The sequence below is a fragment of the Pelodiscus sinensis genome, chromosome 12 (genome assembly GCF_049634645.1).
Source record: "Pelodiscus sinensis isolate JC-2024 chromosome 12, ASM4963464v1, whole genome shotgun sequence".
NCBI classification, from domain to species: domain Eukaryota; kingdom Metazoa; phylum Chordata; order Testudines; family Trionychidae; genus Pelodiscus; species Pelodiscus sinensis.
In genome coordinates this window covers 10,005,427-10,021,394 of record NC_134722.1, presented here as the reverse complement: position 1 = coordinate 10,021,394, position 15,968 = coordinate 10,005,427, and the positions used below count along the sequence as shown (strand labels likewise).

Below are 15,968 nucleotides of genomic sequence, written 5' to 3'. Positions count from 1 at the left end.
TGGATCACGTTATACCTTTCTCTGCAGGTTTGAAAAGCCCATTATTAAATGTTTCCCATGTAGATACATAGAAACTGTAATCAAGTCACCTTTTAACCTCCTCTTTGTTAAACTGATTTGCATTATAGTACTTGGAGTTTTTCAATAATTTGATACAAATGGAGATTGTTAGTAGAAGGCTATGGGCAGAAATGAGTTTTTAAGAAGCACTCCAAAGATGTGATTGAAGAATGCTGGAGCATTGATATTGGACTATGTATGGGAAAAGTTTGCATTTGGTAAGGTACCCAATGGGTAAGGATTCAAGTATACCTTTCTCTCCTGGGCAGAAGGAGACTTCAGGCATTAATGTTTGTAAAAATGCTTTAAGAGCCTTGGATGAAAGGTACTAAGGGAAGATAAAGTATTAGTAATTTGCCAAGTCTACTAGGATCATCAGCCTACTGGAAGCCAGATAACATAAAAGAATGACAAACAATGATGATCTTTCAGTTGAAATTTCACCCATTGCACCAGCTGTAGTTCCCTTATCTATGGTAAGCCTCTCCCAGCTCTCTGCATTTTTATTTGTATAGTTATTTATGTGCCACAGGAAGGTGAAACTGTTAAATTAGGGGTGATGAACCTCAGGCCTGAGGGCCAGATGGGGCCACAAGCTTGCCTGGATCCAGTCCCTGAGGCTCATGGCCCTCCCCCCAGCATTAGGGAGCCCATGCTGGGACTCTAGCCTCCCCATTGCCCCAGCATGGGGCTGGAGCACACAAAATGTACTAGGTTGTGCCCCCCCTAAGCTCTGGTGTCTGAGGGGAATGTGGGGAGTGTCTTTCTCCTTCCTCAGGGGCCACATTACTTGTGTGTGGCCCCCAACAGTTTTTTTCTGTGGGTCAGCAACCCCTAACCCAAAAGGTTCCCCACCCCTGTGTTAAACAGTGATCCATGGCCAATGGGAGCTGCAAGTGGCCATACCTGCGAACACACCAGTCAATACACCATCCAACGGCCCACCAGGAGCTAACCTTGGCAAACCACATCCAGTCTGTGGGCTGCTTATTGCCCACCCCTGATCTACATGCTTAGAAACAGTTTTAATATTTTATATTATGAGCTGTATAGAGAATAGACATAGAAATGGGAGAGGCTTAAAGACTAGAATGGTGAATGATAATCTTTTGGGTTTTTTCCATCCTCAGGAAAAATCCACTGCAGATCTTGAATTCTTAATTCAATTCTACAGGTTTGGTTAAAAAAAAAGCTACAGAAAGACTATCCTTTTCTATTAAATTCTATAGGATTTTTTCATGGAAGGAACCCTCGGCCTCACCGACAGTTTTCCCTGGCTACCAATCATCGTTTCTACAAGAAAACATTGATTTGTAATAACTTTTTGATACTGCTTCTCTTTTAAAGAAAACTGTTTGACCTTCAGAAACCATTATATCTGTCAGTTGTTAGCATTACCTTTCTCAGCCTCCCATGCTATTCTGCCAATTTGTAAAGCCCCTTACTGGTCTGGACACAAATCCTATGATCAGTTTATTTTTTTTTATATCAGGTTGTAAGGGATCTTGCCTCTTGTCTAGAAGTTTGTTAATGACCAAAGGGGCAGGACACAGGGAGCAGATGTACAGAAGCAAGTTTCTGTTACTCTGCAGGGAGTCTGCTTGAGAGAACAGAAACCTATAACAGGGGTTGAAGGCAGGGATGCCTGAGCTCTAGCAGTTATTGGGTAGAAAAGGATTGAGTGATTCTCTCTTCCATAGCAGTGGGTAGGAAACAGAAACACAGCTGTCATGTTAGGAGACTATTAGGGTCAAAATTCCTCCTGGGTCTTCAGCAACTTTGGCTATGTCTAGACTACAGGGTTTTTTTTTTTTTTTAAAGTGGCCTTTTTTCAAAAAAACTTCACCTGCATCTAGACTGCCGTCGTGTTCTTTTGAAATTAAATCGAAAGAACACGGTGGTTTTTTTTGACAGCGGTAATCCTCATTTTATGAGGAAGAACGCCTTTTTTCGAAAGAGCTTTTTCGAAAAAAGTGGTGGCTGTCTAGACGATCTCTTTCGAAAGAAGCTTTTCTGAAAGATTCTTTCGAAAAAGTTTCTTTCAAAAGAAGTGTGGCGTCTAGACGTGCCCTCTGTGTGTGTGGAGGGGTGTGTGGGAGGGTGTAACTTGTGGTATTAAGGAATCAGACACTACACAAAGTAGAGCTCTTCCACACCCTATAAGCACAGTCTGCCCACTGAGCTGTACATGGCCGAGACCGACTGGCTCACTGGCCAGCTCCCAAGGGAGTCAGTCTAAAGGAGGGTAACAGCAGTCTCTTGCTAAAGCGAGGACCCTGATTGAACCTCTGGCCTGGCCTTGGGCTCCTGACCAAACTAATGCCCCAGATCTGCTATTGGGGGAGGGCTCAGAGGAAGGAGCCAGAATCTGCTATTACCGTTGCTTGTCCAGGGGAGAGGACCTAACCTGAGTCATCCTTGTTGCTTTTCTGTTCTTTTCCTTATGGCAACAGAAGCTGCCTCCCACACCTTAGGCCTGGCGCCGGCCTGGGGCCTTCACCAGTCCAGCTCCCCAGTTGTTTGTATGTTGTCCTCATCCCGTTCCATTCCATAAGGGAATGGATTAACGGGTGTGTTGTGAGCAAGACATGAGAAGTCATTTTTCTGCTCTACTCTGAACTGGTGAGGCCTCAGTTGGAGTATTGTGTCCAGTTCTGGGCACCGCATTTCAAGAAGGATGTGGAGAAATTGGAGAGGGTCCAGAGAAGAGCAACAAGAATGATTAAAGGTCTAGAGAACATGACCTATGAAGGAAAGCTGAAAGAATTGGGTTTCTTTAGTTTAGAAAAGAGAAGATTGAGGGGGGACATGATAGCCGTTTTCAGATATCTAAAAGAGTGTCATAGGGAGGAGGGAGAAAACTTGTTCATCTTGGCTTCTGGGGATAGAACAAGAAGCAATGGGCTGAAACTGCAGCAAGGGAGGTTTAGGTTGGACATTAGGAAAAAGTTCCTAACTGTCAGGGTAGTCAAACTCTGGACTAAATTGCCCAGGGAAGTTGAGGACTCTCCATCTCTGGAGATATTTAAGAGTAGGTTAGATAAATGTCTATCAGGGATGGTCTAGACAGTGCTTGGTCCTGCCATGAGGGCAGGGGACTGGACTCGATGACCTCTCAAGGTCCCTTCCAGTCCTAGGATTCTATAAGGCTTCCTGGAGATTTGGTTGGTTGTGGTGTTCTCCGAATCATTGCAAACTCCCTAGAACAAGAGCTCTCAGTAGCATTTGATGTTGTTTCCTTTTCTGTGCCTGGGTAACAGGGCTCAGGTTACCCACTCTGCCTGGATTGCTGAATTCTTTGAGCAGGGCAGAATTCTTTCCACAGCAACAGGTTCTGTGTCAGCTGCGAGTTGAGGAACAGTGGCTATTTGTTCACAGTGGCTGCTTCAATCTGCCTCCTCTCTCAACACTAGACTTCCCTCCCTCCTACTGAACTTGGGAAGTGAGATCAAGCCCCGGGATGATTAAAACAGAGTCCAAAATCAACGGCTGAACTTAATGAATAAACCTAAAGGGCAAAATCCAGGTATCTCTGAAGTCAGGGGCAAAATTCCCAATGACTTCTGTGGGCCAAGACTGCATTCACAGAAAGAGACTTAAATCTTCCAGGAGCGCTTAAATTGGCAGAATGCTATAGAACCCAACACTGATGACACTCACACTTAAATACTTCAGAATGTGGTACCTTACTAGCAAGTTCCCTTCATAGTATACATGGAAGACTGAAATTGATCATCTGACTTGAAGCTCAACACAATGTGTCTTGTAAAAATCAGTCTTTAAAAAGCTGTGTATGCCATGTGTTACAAGTGTGTTTCATTTTTGCACCGATGGCGAGACACTCTTTCTGGGCAAAAAGTAGCATTCTTTGGTGCTGTATAAAACAACAGCAACAACAAAATGTGTCCCTAAGCAGAAAGTACACATGGGCTGCAGCTGCTTTTTAATCTTTAAATTATTATTAATTATTTAGGTAAGCTTCAGCTGTACTATTATGGGCTGTGAACTCATCATTAATGAGCCAATCTGCTAGCAAGTTGTTGGAGGTGCTTGTCTTCCAGAGGAGATGCAAACTTTTGGATATGAAAGATGGTAATATTTGCATGAGAAGCCATTCTAGCTTCTGGTCTGCTGGCCTGATTCCAGTTGGATAATTACTTTCTGCCTGCCTAAATTTTTCCCTGTAGTTTCAATCAGATATAGTATCCTTCAATCCCTATCATAAACTGTTTCTGGATACCCTTAACCAGCTGTTATGTTCCACCCGAGAGACAGACCCACTCCAGTGATTGTGTCAAGTAATTCCTTCATAAAATGTTTTCAAGGGCCTTTTTTCTAAATATAAGCTCTTATCCAAATAAAATGTGTCTGTTTTGCTGGCCGTAATGACATGTATGAATGCAGTTGCAGAATTTGTACATATATGTTGTACTTTTATACCTTTTTTTGTAATTGTTCAAAATGGTTCTCAAGCAATTTTGGACAAAGATAAACAGGCAGGATTGGAACTGTGGAGTCCATATTTCAGTTCAAAGCCAACTGCAGCATTTGAATTTTAAAATCCTGAAAATGAGGCTCTGAAATAGAAACATCTCAGCATCACAAACTCTGGGAAGTCATAATTGTGCAGTAGCTTGTGTTTTTTTATTGTGCCGTTTACAGAAAGGCGCCAGGAATTAAACATTTCCTGTTTTAAAACTGGATTCATTAAAACATTTGTGGTTCATTGTCATCAATATCACATTTGTGCGAAAGCCTCATGTACTCTACATGTCACAGATAAGGGGTGAAGGGAAAGAGAGGAGGGAGCTTGGAAAAGAGTTCTAGAAACCTGCGATTTCTTGTTCTGATCTATAAAAGGTAACATTGCCAGTCACATCTTCAATTCCCTATCATTAGTGCAATGGGCTTGGAATCCCACGCAAGAAACCTCCAGGTGCAAAGTTACCTCTCTGATGATGATGGAAGGTTATGATTAACACACACACACACACACACACACACACACACACACACACACACCATGTCAAATGTAGTTAGTCGGCATAAATATTACATAAAACACATATGTTAAAAGGATTTCTTTGGAAACTAGCTACTCGACAGCCTAATGCTGAGAAATGAACAGAGAAAAGTGACATCCATTTTTTTTCTTTGGGAAATAGTTGGCAGTTTCTTCCTTTCAACTCGCACAGGGTTTTGGAGACTGTTTCATACCATATGGCATATTAAACACAATAAACATGTTCACTTGGCAGCTGGGGCATGACAAGGAATATCAGAAGCCTTATGTAGGCATCAATAAATGAATAACTTTGCTTTTGTGTAAATAAAAGTTAGATCATTATGGTTTAATTCCCTGATAACTTCTTATCTGGACATAGCCATTTGTAATCCTGACTCGTATGTAATTTCCAGCAGGGTAGATTATAGTGTACTTGAATGATGATGATTGATTGTTATTTGTATTGCACTGATCCTCAGTCATGGAGCACTGTGCTAGGTGGTGCACAAAGAGAGAGCAAAAAAAAAAAAAATTCTGTGCCCTAAGGAGTTACACAATCTAATTAGATTAAACTTCTTAAGCACTAACTGAAGTTGCTTCATTAAAGATTTAATTTTTAAAGTTCAAGGGCAGGAGTTCTCTTTTAAGCAGGTTACTATTTATTTGATCTGTTAAATTCCTGCTCTATTGTATACATGTCTGTTATAGGAGGAGAGTTGCACTGAGCCTTTTGTCGAACTACTTTTGTAATATTCACCACGTGTCTCATCTCTGTGTTATTTTGCCTACTTCATCATATCTCAAAACCTAAACTTCAGTTAATGGGCTAAATTCTTTTCTGCTGTAAATGGACTACTAGTGAATTTGGTCTTATGACTAAATCATTCTTCTCACACCTACCCAATAGCCTTCTTTGATGATTTAAAACTTGTCAAATACTGTGACTTCAGAAGCAGCATTTTCACTTACATGGACATTTTTTTAAAAAAGAGATCAAATTAGAGGATCCTCCAAACGGTCCAGCCTGCCATACAGACACCTCCATCTCCCTTTCAATCTGCCAAAGGCACATTCAACAAGCATGAGGCATCAGCTTAGATTGTTATCGCTGAACTGCTCCTAGGGTTGGCAGGCATCCAGTATTGGCCCAACCTCTGTCCAGTAAAAAAACCCAGAGAATACCAGACATGTAAAATGTCCGGTATTTTCTGTTTTTCTCAGACGGAAGGCCATTTTAGACATTCCCTCTATGCCGCATCTGGCAGGGGCAGGGGAAGCAGTGAGCACGGGGATTTAAAGGTGCAGTGCCTCTTTCTTTTGTGCCTTTTTTATTTTTTTTGCTTAACATCTTTGGTCCCCTGGTTTTTTTGCTCAACCAATTTTTTCCCTGCCATGTTTCATTTTTTTAAAGTAACTGGCAACCCTAACTGCTCCTTAATGCTCTCCAGATGCTCCAAGTAAGGCTTCATGAGCCAAGGCTGTAAGGGGTAAGCCGCATCACCTAAGATCACTATGGACATTTCCATATTCCCACACTCTCTTTCCAGACCTGAAAATTAAAGTCCTAATAGGCATCTTTCTGTACAGGCCACTGTTCCTGAAGATGCATGCATCAAGGACCTTTCTACACGGTGATCCACAAGTGTCTGAAGCACATGGAGAAGTACCCCTTCTGATAGATGTACTCCGAAGCGAGGTGGAGTGGAGCTACAATGGGAATGTGTGTGCCATCGATTGCCTCACCACAGTTTGGAAAGCCCATGTCAGCAAAGCCAGCCACTATGTCATCCACATTTCCCAGAGTCACAGTCCTACACAACAACATGCAAGTTATTGCCCTGCCCTGACACTGGATTTTCCCCACTCCAAACTGATGTGCAACCAAACAGTAGCAATCGGGAGCCACCAGCTTCCACAAAAGCCACGGCAACATGCTTCTTGACCAGGAGATTAGCTTTCATTCGGGTGTCCTTGCACCACTGTTCAGGGGCCAGCTCAGCACACAGCTCCAGGAAGGTTGCTATACACATCTGAATGTTCTGTAGCCACTGCTCTTTATCTCCCACCTGCATGACGATATGATCCCACCACTTGATGCCCTCCCCCAAAAATAATGCTCTATGGTGCACAGCTGCTCTGTGACAGCCCAAATGCAAAGCCACTTCACTGCTGTCCCTGTTATTTACACTGTCATCAGCATCAAAGGGCATGTCTACCCCGCACACTTATTTCGAAATAAGCTAGTCTGGAATAGTTATTCTGAAATAGCTTATTTCAAAATAGCACGTCTACACTTCAGGGAAGCCACAAAATTAGTCCAAGACAGGCTTCCCTAATGTAGATGTGCTATCTCGATTTAAAGCCCCAGGAGACACTGGGGAGGAATAACTTAGAATGGCCCTGGAGAGGGACTATTTCGACAAAGCAGTAGTGGAGTGTCTACACACACCTTATTTCGAAATAGCTATTTCAGAATAGGTTATTCCTCGTAGAATGAGGTTTACAGACTCCGGAATAAGCCGTCCATTATTTTGAAATTATTTTGAAATAACGGAATGGCTGTGTAGACGCTCGCAATGTTGTTTTGAAATAACACTCGTTATCTTGACATAACGGTGCAGTGTAGACGCACCTTCAGTCTTTGTATTCTGCTTTTAAGTGTGTAAGTAGCTCTGCTACAATGTGTGCTAGCCTAAGCACATTGAACACAACATGCAAGAGGTGTCTGAGATTCATGATTTCTCACAGCCAATGCTGGAGTTTTCAGCAAGGACTGTCATTCAGGTGGTGCGAAAAGTAAACCGGAAGTCTCAGGAAGGCTGGGAAGCAAAGAGGTAGCTGACAGGATGTTTTTCACATTCCCAAAGTGCCTAGTGCTACATTGCTCATTCCCACAGTGATTAATGACTGAAGGTGACAGGATGTTTACCCCCATTGCTTTGCTCTTTCTATGATCAGGGGAGCTAATAATGTGGTCATGATATGTTAACAAAGGGTGGCAGAAAAATAGGTTTGGTGCGTTTTCAGTTTAGGTGACTTTTACATGTCAACAGCACTTTTGTCTCCAAACCTTTCCAGTGTAGACAATGCTTAAGTCTCATATCCAAGTTTGCTTTGTTCTTGAGAGAGACTGGATTCCCTTTAATGTCCTAACCGGATCTTGCTGAATCCTCCTTTGAGTATGACTCAGCAGTAATTGCTATCCTTTGCAGTGTTTTCCTTTTTCTCTCTTAACTGAGGCCCAAATTCATGGGCCCAGTGTACAGCCTCCAGGCCAGGGAAAGGAATCCTTGCCATAAAGCTGTGGAGCAGCTGTAGGACTCTTCATGGAGACTGCATTAGATGAAGTAGCTTGGCATAGCCCAATATCACCTGACTGAAAGGTAGGACAGGAACCCTTGCACAATTGAATTTCCTCTGTTCTGGATCTCTTATGATTCACACAAGTGAGCTGTGCACCATATAGGTAGCGCAGAACTCTTATTTAAGACCCAAAACTAAATTCCCTTCCATCCATCATAAAGAGAAACCACAATATGTGGGAAAAAATTGGATTTGCCACCGAAATTCAGATTTATCGTATGTCAGCTCTTGCTTTACAGTTTTACTCAACTTACTTCTCCATCACCCCTGGGCTCTTATATTCCTCCATATTGTATGTTTTTATGGCTCCCTTTGTCTCCTCATATATTCTCTTGGATTAACTCCTACACCCAACCAATCTCCAACTGCTTCTCTCTCCTCCTCCATATCCTTTCCAAAACCACTTATAATTTCGTGCCGTTTTTCTTTCCAACCATCACCTTTACATCATCTTGTTCCTGCGGTCCGAGAGCTACATTCTGTGGGAGAACTAGGAATTCATGGTATTGGTGTTTGGGGGTGAAACATGGCAAGGCAGTAGCATTCTGGTTTTTAAAGCCCTTTTTCTCCATCAGTTGAAGAAAGGTCCAATTTCATAACAACCAGAGAGCTGGAGGAGCAGACTATGAAAGGGGTTAAAATGACAGGCTCATAACTCCAAGGGAATATAAAATATACATCCAAATATATCTCCTGATTACATATGTTCAAACAGCTCTTAAGGTCTCTTTGCAATGCTCACAGATATTGGCTATACAGAAAGCTAGAGGTTAGTGAATGCTGAATAGCGCTGCTGGAGAAGGGCACTGCTAGAAAGCCTAATTTTTTTTTGGAGCCACAAGGAAACATAACTTCCTTTTTTAATGTAGCCCACCGTGCTGTGCTTGGTGACGCTAAAGGTCTGAACTGTGATCTCTGTTTTCATGTGAAAGCTTTCTCTATTTGTTGGGCTTTTTTTTTAAGTGTTAGTAGGAGACTCCTCTCTTCTGACACACTTAACTTGCCAAAGTGGGACCTGCCAAACTTTACTAGCTGTGAACTATTAATACACTAGCAAATCACCTGAAGCTTTTTTAGTATGGGAGGGCTGCTTGTTATACAGAAGGATACACTTATAAGCTCTCCATCAGGATGGGATCTACATCATGTATCTGAATAAAGAATTTTAGCTTTTAATCCTCATGCTTTGTGAGTGTGTGGTGGGGGGAGCTGCCTGTTTGCAAGCTGACAGTACCATCAGATTTCTGCGAGGCTATTAAAATGCATGTCCTATACCATGGACAGGAAAAACTGTGGTAGTTTTTGTACTGGGGCAGGCTACTAATAAAGAGCCTTACAGCAGGAGCTCAATGGGATTACATGAATTTTACCACCCATGCTCTGTGGTCACAGTTAACATACAGAGTGTTCTGGGAGCATAGCCACTGATATGTCATGCAGCCTTATTATTGTCAGCTTGTTTGGCACCTCCCACCTTCAGTGTGGGGTTTTTTTCTGCTGCAGTATAATACTTGTTTGGTGGGTGCCTGGAGGGTGAGGAAAAGTTGGTGGTAGTGGTGGGTTCATCTGCAGGGCAACATGGACCTTTTGTGTTATTAATGGTACCATTATGGATTGAGCTTTCGTCAGTGAAATAATGAACTTGCTGGACCAGATTCTTCTCTGTTACCCAACTGTCAGCCCAAGGTGTCACTGAGGATAATGATGCTAATTTGGAGTAAATGGGAACAGGATTTGGACCAGTATGTCTCATTTCCTTTTGAATCTTCTTTTCCCTTTTTCATTGAGGGCAGGGGATAATCTAATAATAATTATGATTATCTAATAATTTTGTTCTAGTATCTTTCAAGATGTCAAAGTTAGGTTGACTGGTCTATAATTTCCTGGTTTTTCATTACACCCGTCCTTAAAGATCGACACTATGTTTGCTCTCTCCCAGTCTTCTGGGATTTCATGCATTCTCTAGGGGTACGTCTACACTAGCCCCCAAATTGATCTAGGGAGGCTAATGAGGGCGACCGGAATTGCAAATCAAGCCTGGGATTTAAATATACCATGCTTGATTTGCATGTTCCCAGCTGGTCGCCATTTAGAAATTGACTAGCCCGAAGTAACTGCCTGCGCCTACACATGGCAGTGAAACGGGATTCCGGAATAAAGTCCCTAAATCGAATTAGGTGGTAAACCTCATTCCATGAGGAATACCACCTAATTCAATTTAGGGCTTTATTCCGGAATCCCGTTTCACTGCCGCATGTAGACGCGGGCAGTTACTTCGGGCTAGTCAATTTCTAAAATGGCGACCAGCCGGGAACATGCAAATCAAGCAAATCAAGTTTGCAGTTGTGCCTTTAATATTGTCTCCTTCAGAAACTGCTAGTTCTCTTGAACTTCTCTTTTCCTTAGATTTTCTTCCCATAGAATCTTACATACAAGTTCTGAATCTGCTATTTTGAAGTTCGTTATCCTTATTCTGCTGTTCTTAGTCCTTCCTTTTTCATGATCACTTTCCTTCAAATTGCCTTCTACCTTGAGATTTGCTACCAGTTCCTCCCTGTTAGTCAGAATCAAATCTAAAATGGCTACTTGCCAGCCCTCCCAATGCACAGTGCTGACTGGTATTGTCCCCATTTCAAGCTGTGATTCCTGAACCAGTCTGGCTGCCTTGGTGCTGAGTCTGCCTCGTACTCTATCTGCCCTTTCAGACACTTCTGTTAGAATTTAGCATCTGAGGTTCTGATTTGTTAGAGGTGCTTAGCACCTGTACTCCCACAGTCTTTGATAGGAGTTGTGGGTGCCGATTGCCTCGGACTAATCAGCCCTTACTGTGCAATTTAGGCTACACTTCACAATATAACAAGCCATGGTCAAACTGAAGAATCCAGCAAAGGGCCATGGGTTTCCCATCTCTGCAGTTTTCTTGTGGTGGAGTCCAAATGCAATAGATTTACAAGTGGAAATTTCTCTAGGTCTACAGTCCCCTGCCAGCCCAGATCCCAGAACTGCCGTGTTGTGAATATAGGCCTAATCCACTAATGGTGTTGGGAGTGAGGTCTGGTGGGAAATTTATGTGCTGGTCTGTTAGGCCAGTCAGTTGTAGCTGATCTCTCTAATGTGTGTCTAATCATGGTGCAGTGCAAGCTTACTCAGTGTGTGAGCCCTCAGCTTTGGTTCCAGTATTGGTCAGGCTGTGATAGATGCTGGAATTTCTTGACTCTAGAAAAAAACAACTAAACCTAACACGACAATTCCAACAGTGGATTTATCCAATTAATCATTTTGAAGCTGCTTTATTTATAATGAATCTAATACCTTTGATCATCTGTATTTTCCGAGTGCCTGTCTGTGTCCATGAAGTGTAATAATTTTTAAAGAACCACTACTGAAGAGAAAACAAGATCAAAATAGCAAGGATCCCACAATGATTTTTTTAAAAGTTAACTGTTCCAGCACTAAATTGAAGGGTCTAAGGTGGATCTCCTTAAAAAAAACCAAGCCACATCAAACACATGCAACCCATCTTTCTCCAGTCGAGAAACCTAAAAGATTTATGGAGCAACCACAAGTTTTTGGTGAAGATCTCTTAATCCCCTGGTTTATTACAAGGTCTAAAGCTGACACGGTGTAACTGAGATTCCGTTTTATGAAGTGCGTAATTACTACAGGCAAAGGTATTTAAAAGCTAAGAGCTCCTGCTATATCTCCAAGATCTTTAGGGGCAAAGTTGTCTATAATATAAATCTATAATGGTTAAGGAGACTAACACAGCTCAAGAAAGCCGAGGGCATGTAGAAATGGGTTTGTGATCTGAATGAGCTTAAGATGCTTGTCATTTATAAATGTAACACATGAGGTCCAGCATATATTTTCATTGTATTGTGAAATAAGAAGTGGGGATAAATATCCTATCACCCCTTAGCTTCTCAACTTGTGGTAGCTTGCTGGTCGAGCACTAGAAATTAATATAATTCATCGCAGTATCTTTCTTAATCACAATCAACCTCCCGTTTCCTTTTTGTATGTTTTTGGAGAGATCTTAAAGGACAACTGTGTGGTAGTGAATTGTTGGTAATGATGATAGTATATTACAAATAAAGTAATGACAGCATATACATGAGGTGCCAAGCACAAGCAAGCAAGTGTACAGAACTGGTATATCTGAGCAACACTGTCTACTTTGGCAAGGCTTAAAACAGTTTCTAAGTATCATGAAAAGTTTTCATCTATAGTTATATAGAGCCAGATTCCCAATTGGTGTGCTCTTGTTGGATCTATGACAATTCATGCTGAGGATCAATGGTGTTATGATAGTTTCCACCAGGGTGAAAATCCGCCCCATACTTGTATTATTGGTCTGACAAACACAAAGAGCTATATTTCTCCATTGATGTTTGCTAATAACTACAATGCTCATGCAGTGGTAACTGGAATCCTGTAGTTGGGTCATAGCTGTGTTTTAAATGATGTCTACTCTACATAACTACCTTGCTCACTTATAATTTTATATATCCTAAAAAAGTCATCATCTGTTGTTCATCAATCTTTTATAAAAGGACTTCAAATCAATAAATAAGATAAACATTCTGTAAACAAAAAATCCATACTACTCACCATTACAATGTTTTGAATTACAGTTCATGCTGTTACAATTATGGGGAAGTTTTTAAAAAAGCATTAAGAACAGTTAGGTACCCACTTCCCATTGACAAATCAACAGAATTGGCTGTCTATCTTCTATTTAGAATTTTAAACAAGGAGCAGTAGTTTAAATGTGGGGAATTTGTAGATTTAGCCAGCTGTCTTGATAGTGAAATTCAAACTATAGTATTTTTTCTGCCGTATTTTTTTCTATCATACAACATTTTTACAAACAGACTGTGACAAAACAAGCTATTCCAGTCAGGAAGGCAACATACTGGTTACTTTGAACTGTTTTGTGAGCACTCTAGGAGTGTGTCTAGATTATATGGCTCCCTCGATGGAGCAATATAAACTAGTTTACCCGACATAGTCAATGAAGTGGGGATTTAAATAATCCCCGCTTCATTAAAATAAAAATGGCTGCCACGCTGTGCCGACAATCAGCTGATCTGGCACAGCGCGGCAGTATAGACGCAGATTGGTCGACAAGGGAAGCCTTTGTCAACTGTTCCTGTAAACCTCGTTCAACAAGGCATAAGGGAGCAGTCGACAAAGGCTTCCCTTGTCGACCGATCCGCATCTAGACTGCTGTGCTGTGCCGGATCATCTGAGTGTTGGCACAGTGCAGCGGCCATTTTTATTTTAATGAAGCAGGGATTATTTAAATCCCCACTTCATTGACTATGTCGGGTAAACTAGTTTACATGGCTCTGTGAATGGAGCCATGTAGTCTAGACATACCCTAGAGGTCCAGTAGCATGAACAAGTCCATAATTAGTGTTCTGTAGATGCTAATATAGGGAGGTCAACAAAATTGTGGAGAAACCAACCCTCAGCATCACCTGGGTTCTCTGCTAGCTAGCCCTTAGCCTGGAGCATGCTGCTTGGAGCGCCAACCATAATTTAAAGGGCTGATAGCTCCGGCTGTGCCCACCGTAGCAACAGCAGAGGGTGGGAGCCTGGGCCCTTTTGAATCACTGGGACCCAAGGTAGTGACCCTTAGTCTCTGTCTGTCGGCACCTGTACTAACATGTGTAATTAGGTATGTACTTGCTGTTTCTGTGATCTTGATTTGAGTGATCACAAAACATCCAAGATCAAAATCATTAATCCATGTCTTAGCTATTCTGTTTGCCTGGTGAAAGTCTTTCATCCCTCCAAAACTGCACACGTACAAGCTTGTCCTTGAGGTGATGGACATGCAAACAGAGAGGCTTACAGAAGACCACTTTTAAAATGTGCTCCCTTGTTTGGAACCAGTTTTATGTCATCTCTATGTAGAAGCAAATCCTATATATATGTTTGAAGCTCTTGTGTATAAACCAATGCTTATGTTCTTGTCTCCTCTTCTTTCACAGTGGCGTTTGATGACTGCAAGGGGAACGACAAGCTGAGCTTTGCAGTTTCTAACCCAGACTTTAAGGTGGAACCCAATGGATCTTTAGTTGCACTGAAAAATATAACGGAAGCCGTCACAGCTTTGTTCATCCATGCCCGGTCTGCCCAGGCTGAAGACATGGCAGAAGTTCTGGTTTTTGGAGGGAAAGAGAAGCAGGGCTCTTTAAAGGTAAGGAAAGATCAAAGATGAGGTAAAAGATAAAGATGAGAGAATGTCAAGGAGGGTTGCCAATTCAATGTAACTAACATCTTAAACACTAGGCAGATTTACCGCATTAAAAGAGAGATGTCATCAGAAATGAAAACAGCCATAGTGGGCCAGACCAAAGGTCCATCTAGCCCAGTATCCTGTTTTCTGACAGAGGATAATACTAAGTATTTGAGAGGGAATTAATAAAAAAGGCAATCACTGAGTGATCCATTCCATGCCCTCCACTTCTAAACTCAGGAAAACAGACGCTAGGAACGTTCAGAGCCTGGTGTTGCATGACTGACCATTCTGGCTAATAGCTGTTAATTGACCCATAATCCAAGTTGCATTTTAATATTCTGAACTTTTGAAATCAGGGGTGTTGTCTGATACTGAGTCACTTCATATTTCCTAGGTGCCAATGTAATATAACAGGTGGTCTGAGGGCACTGCTGTAATGGTTAAATTAGGGCAAATGGCTTAGAACTAGAGCTCCTTATAGCCCAAGACTGGCCCTTCTCCTCTAAGGCACCAAACCCATCAACTCTTGCCAGCAAGAAGTCTCATAAGCAATCCCCTTATATACCCCAGCTTTACTTGTGCCTTACACAGATGAGAGGTTACAAAAATCAGTCTCTCCAAATCTGAACAGGTTCTACTGATCCCAAAGGACCAGCCACAGTCCCAGGTCAATTTACACCTCAGAACTTATCCAAAAGAGTACGTTGTGCCAATGCTTTAGAATCTAAAATCTAAAGGCTTATTAATTAAAAGAAAGAAAAGGTTGAGAGTAGAATTGTTAAAGAAAGCATATTACAGACATCAATCACAAAGTTCTTGATGCAGACTCTTAGCAAAGATGTAATGACCGCTATCTTAAAAGTCTCTGGTGTACATCCTATGTTAAGATGGGTCAACGGATCCTTCCAGGCTCTCAGTCCTTAGCAAAGGTGCTTCTGAAGAGGGAGGGCAGGAGGGAAGACCAAGATCGGGGCACTCCCAGAATACTTTTATAATCTTGCCCATCCAGAGGGAAATCCATTTTTGTCCTGAGTGAAGGTGCTTCCCAAAATGGAGCTGATTGCATGATCACCATGTCCTTTTTAGTCAAGGAGCTATGAGGTATCCAGGTTTGTCCTCCTTAGGCCAAGGGGGCCATTGTGTGCTCCTCAAGTGTCCATTGGCATCCTTTAAGAACCATTGTCTACGCAGCATTCACTGGGACACCATCCCTCCCAACAGGTGGGCGATGACTGCCGCTGTCTCCCGGACAGAGAACATTTACAATATAAGTCCAGAACCCGTATTCAT

General features: G+C 42.0%; 1 protein-coding gene across 1 annotated transcript in view; it reads left to right on the top strand.

Moving 5' to 3' along the window:
* The window catches only part of CDH13 (cadherin 13), a 963,918-nt gene that overhangs the window by 307,300 nt on the left and 640,650 nt on the right, over positions 1 to 15,968 (top strand). The window contains exon 3 of the mRNA XM_075939988.1: positions 14,428 to 14,636. Coding sequence (XP_075796103.1) covers positions 14,428 to 14,636 — 209 coding nt within the window. The remainder of the gene's footprint in view (positions 1 to 14,427; positions 14,637 to 15,968) is intronic.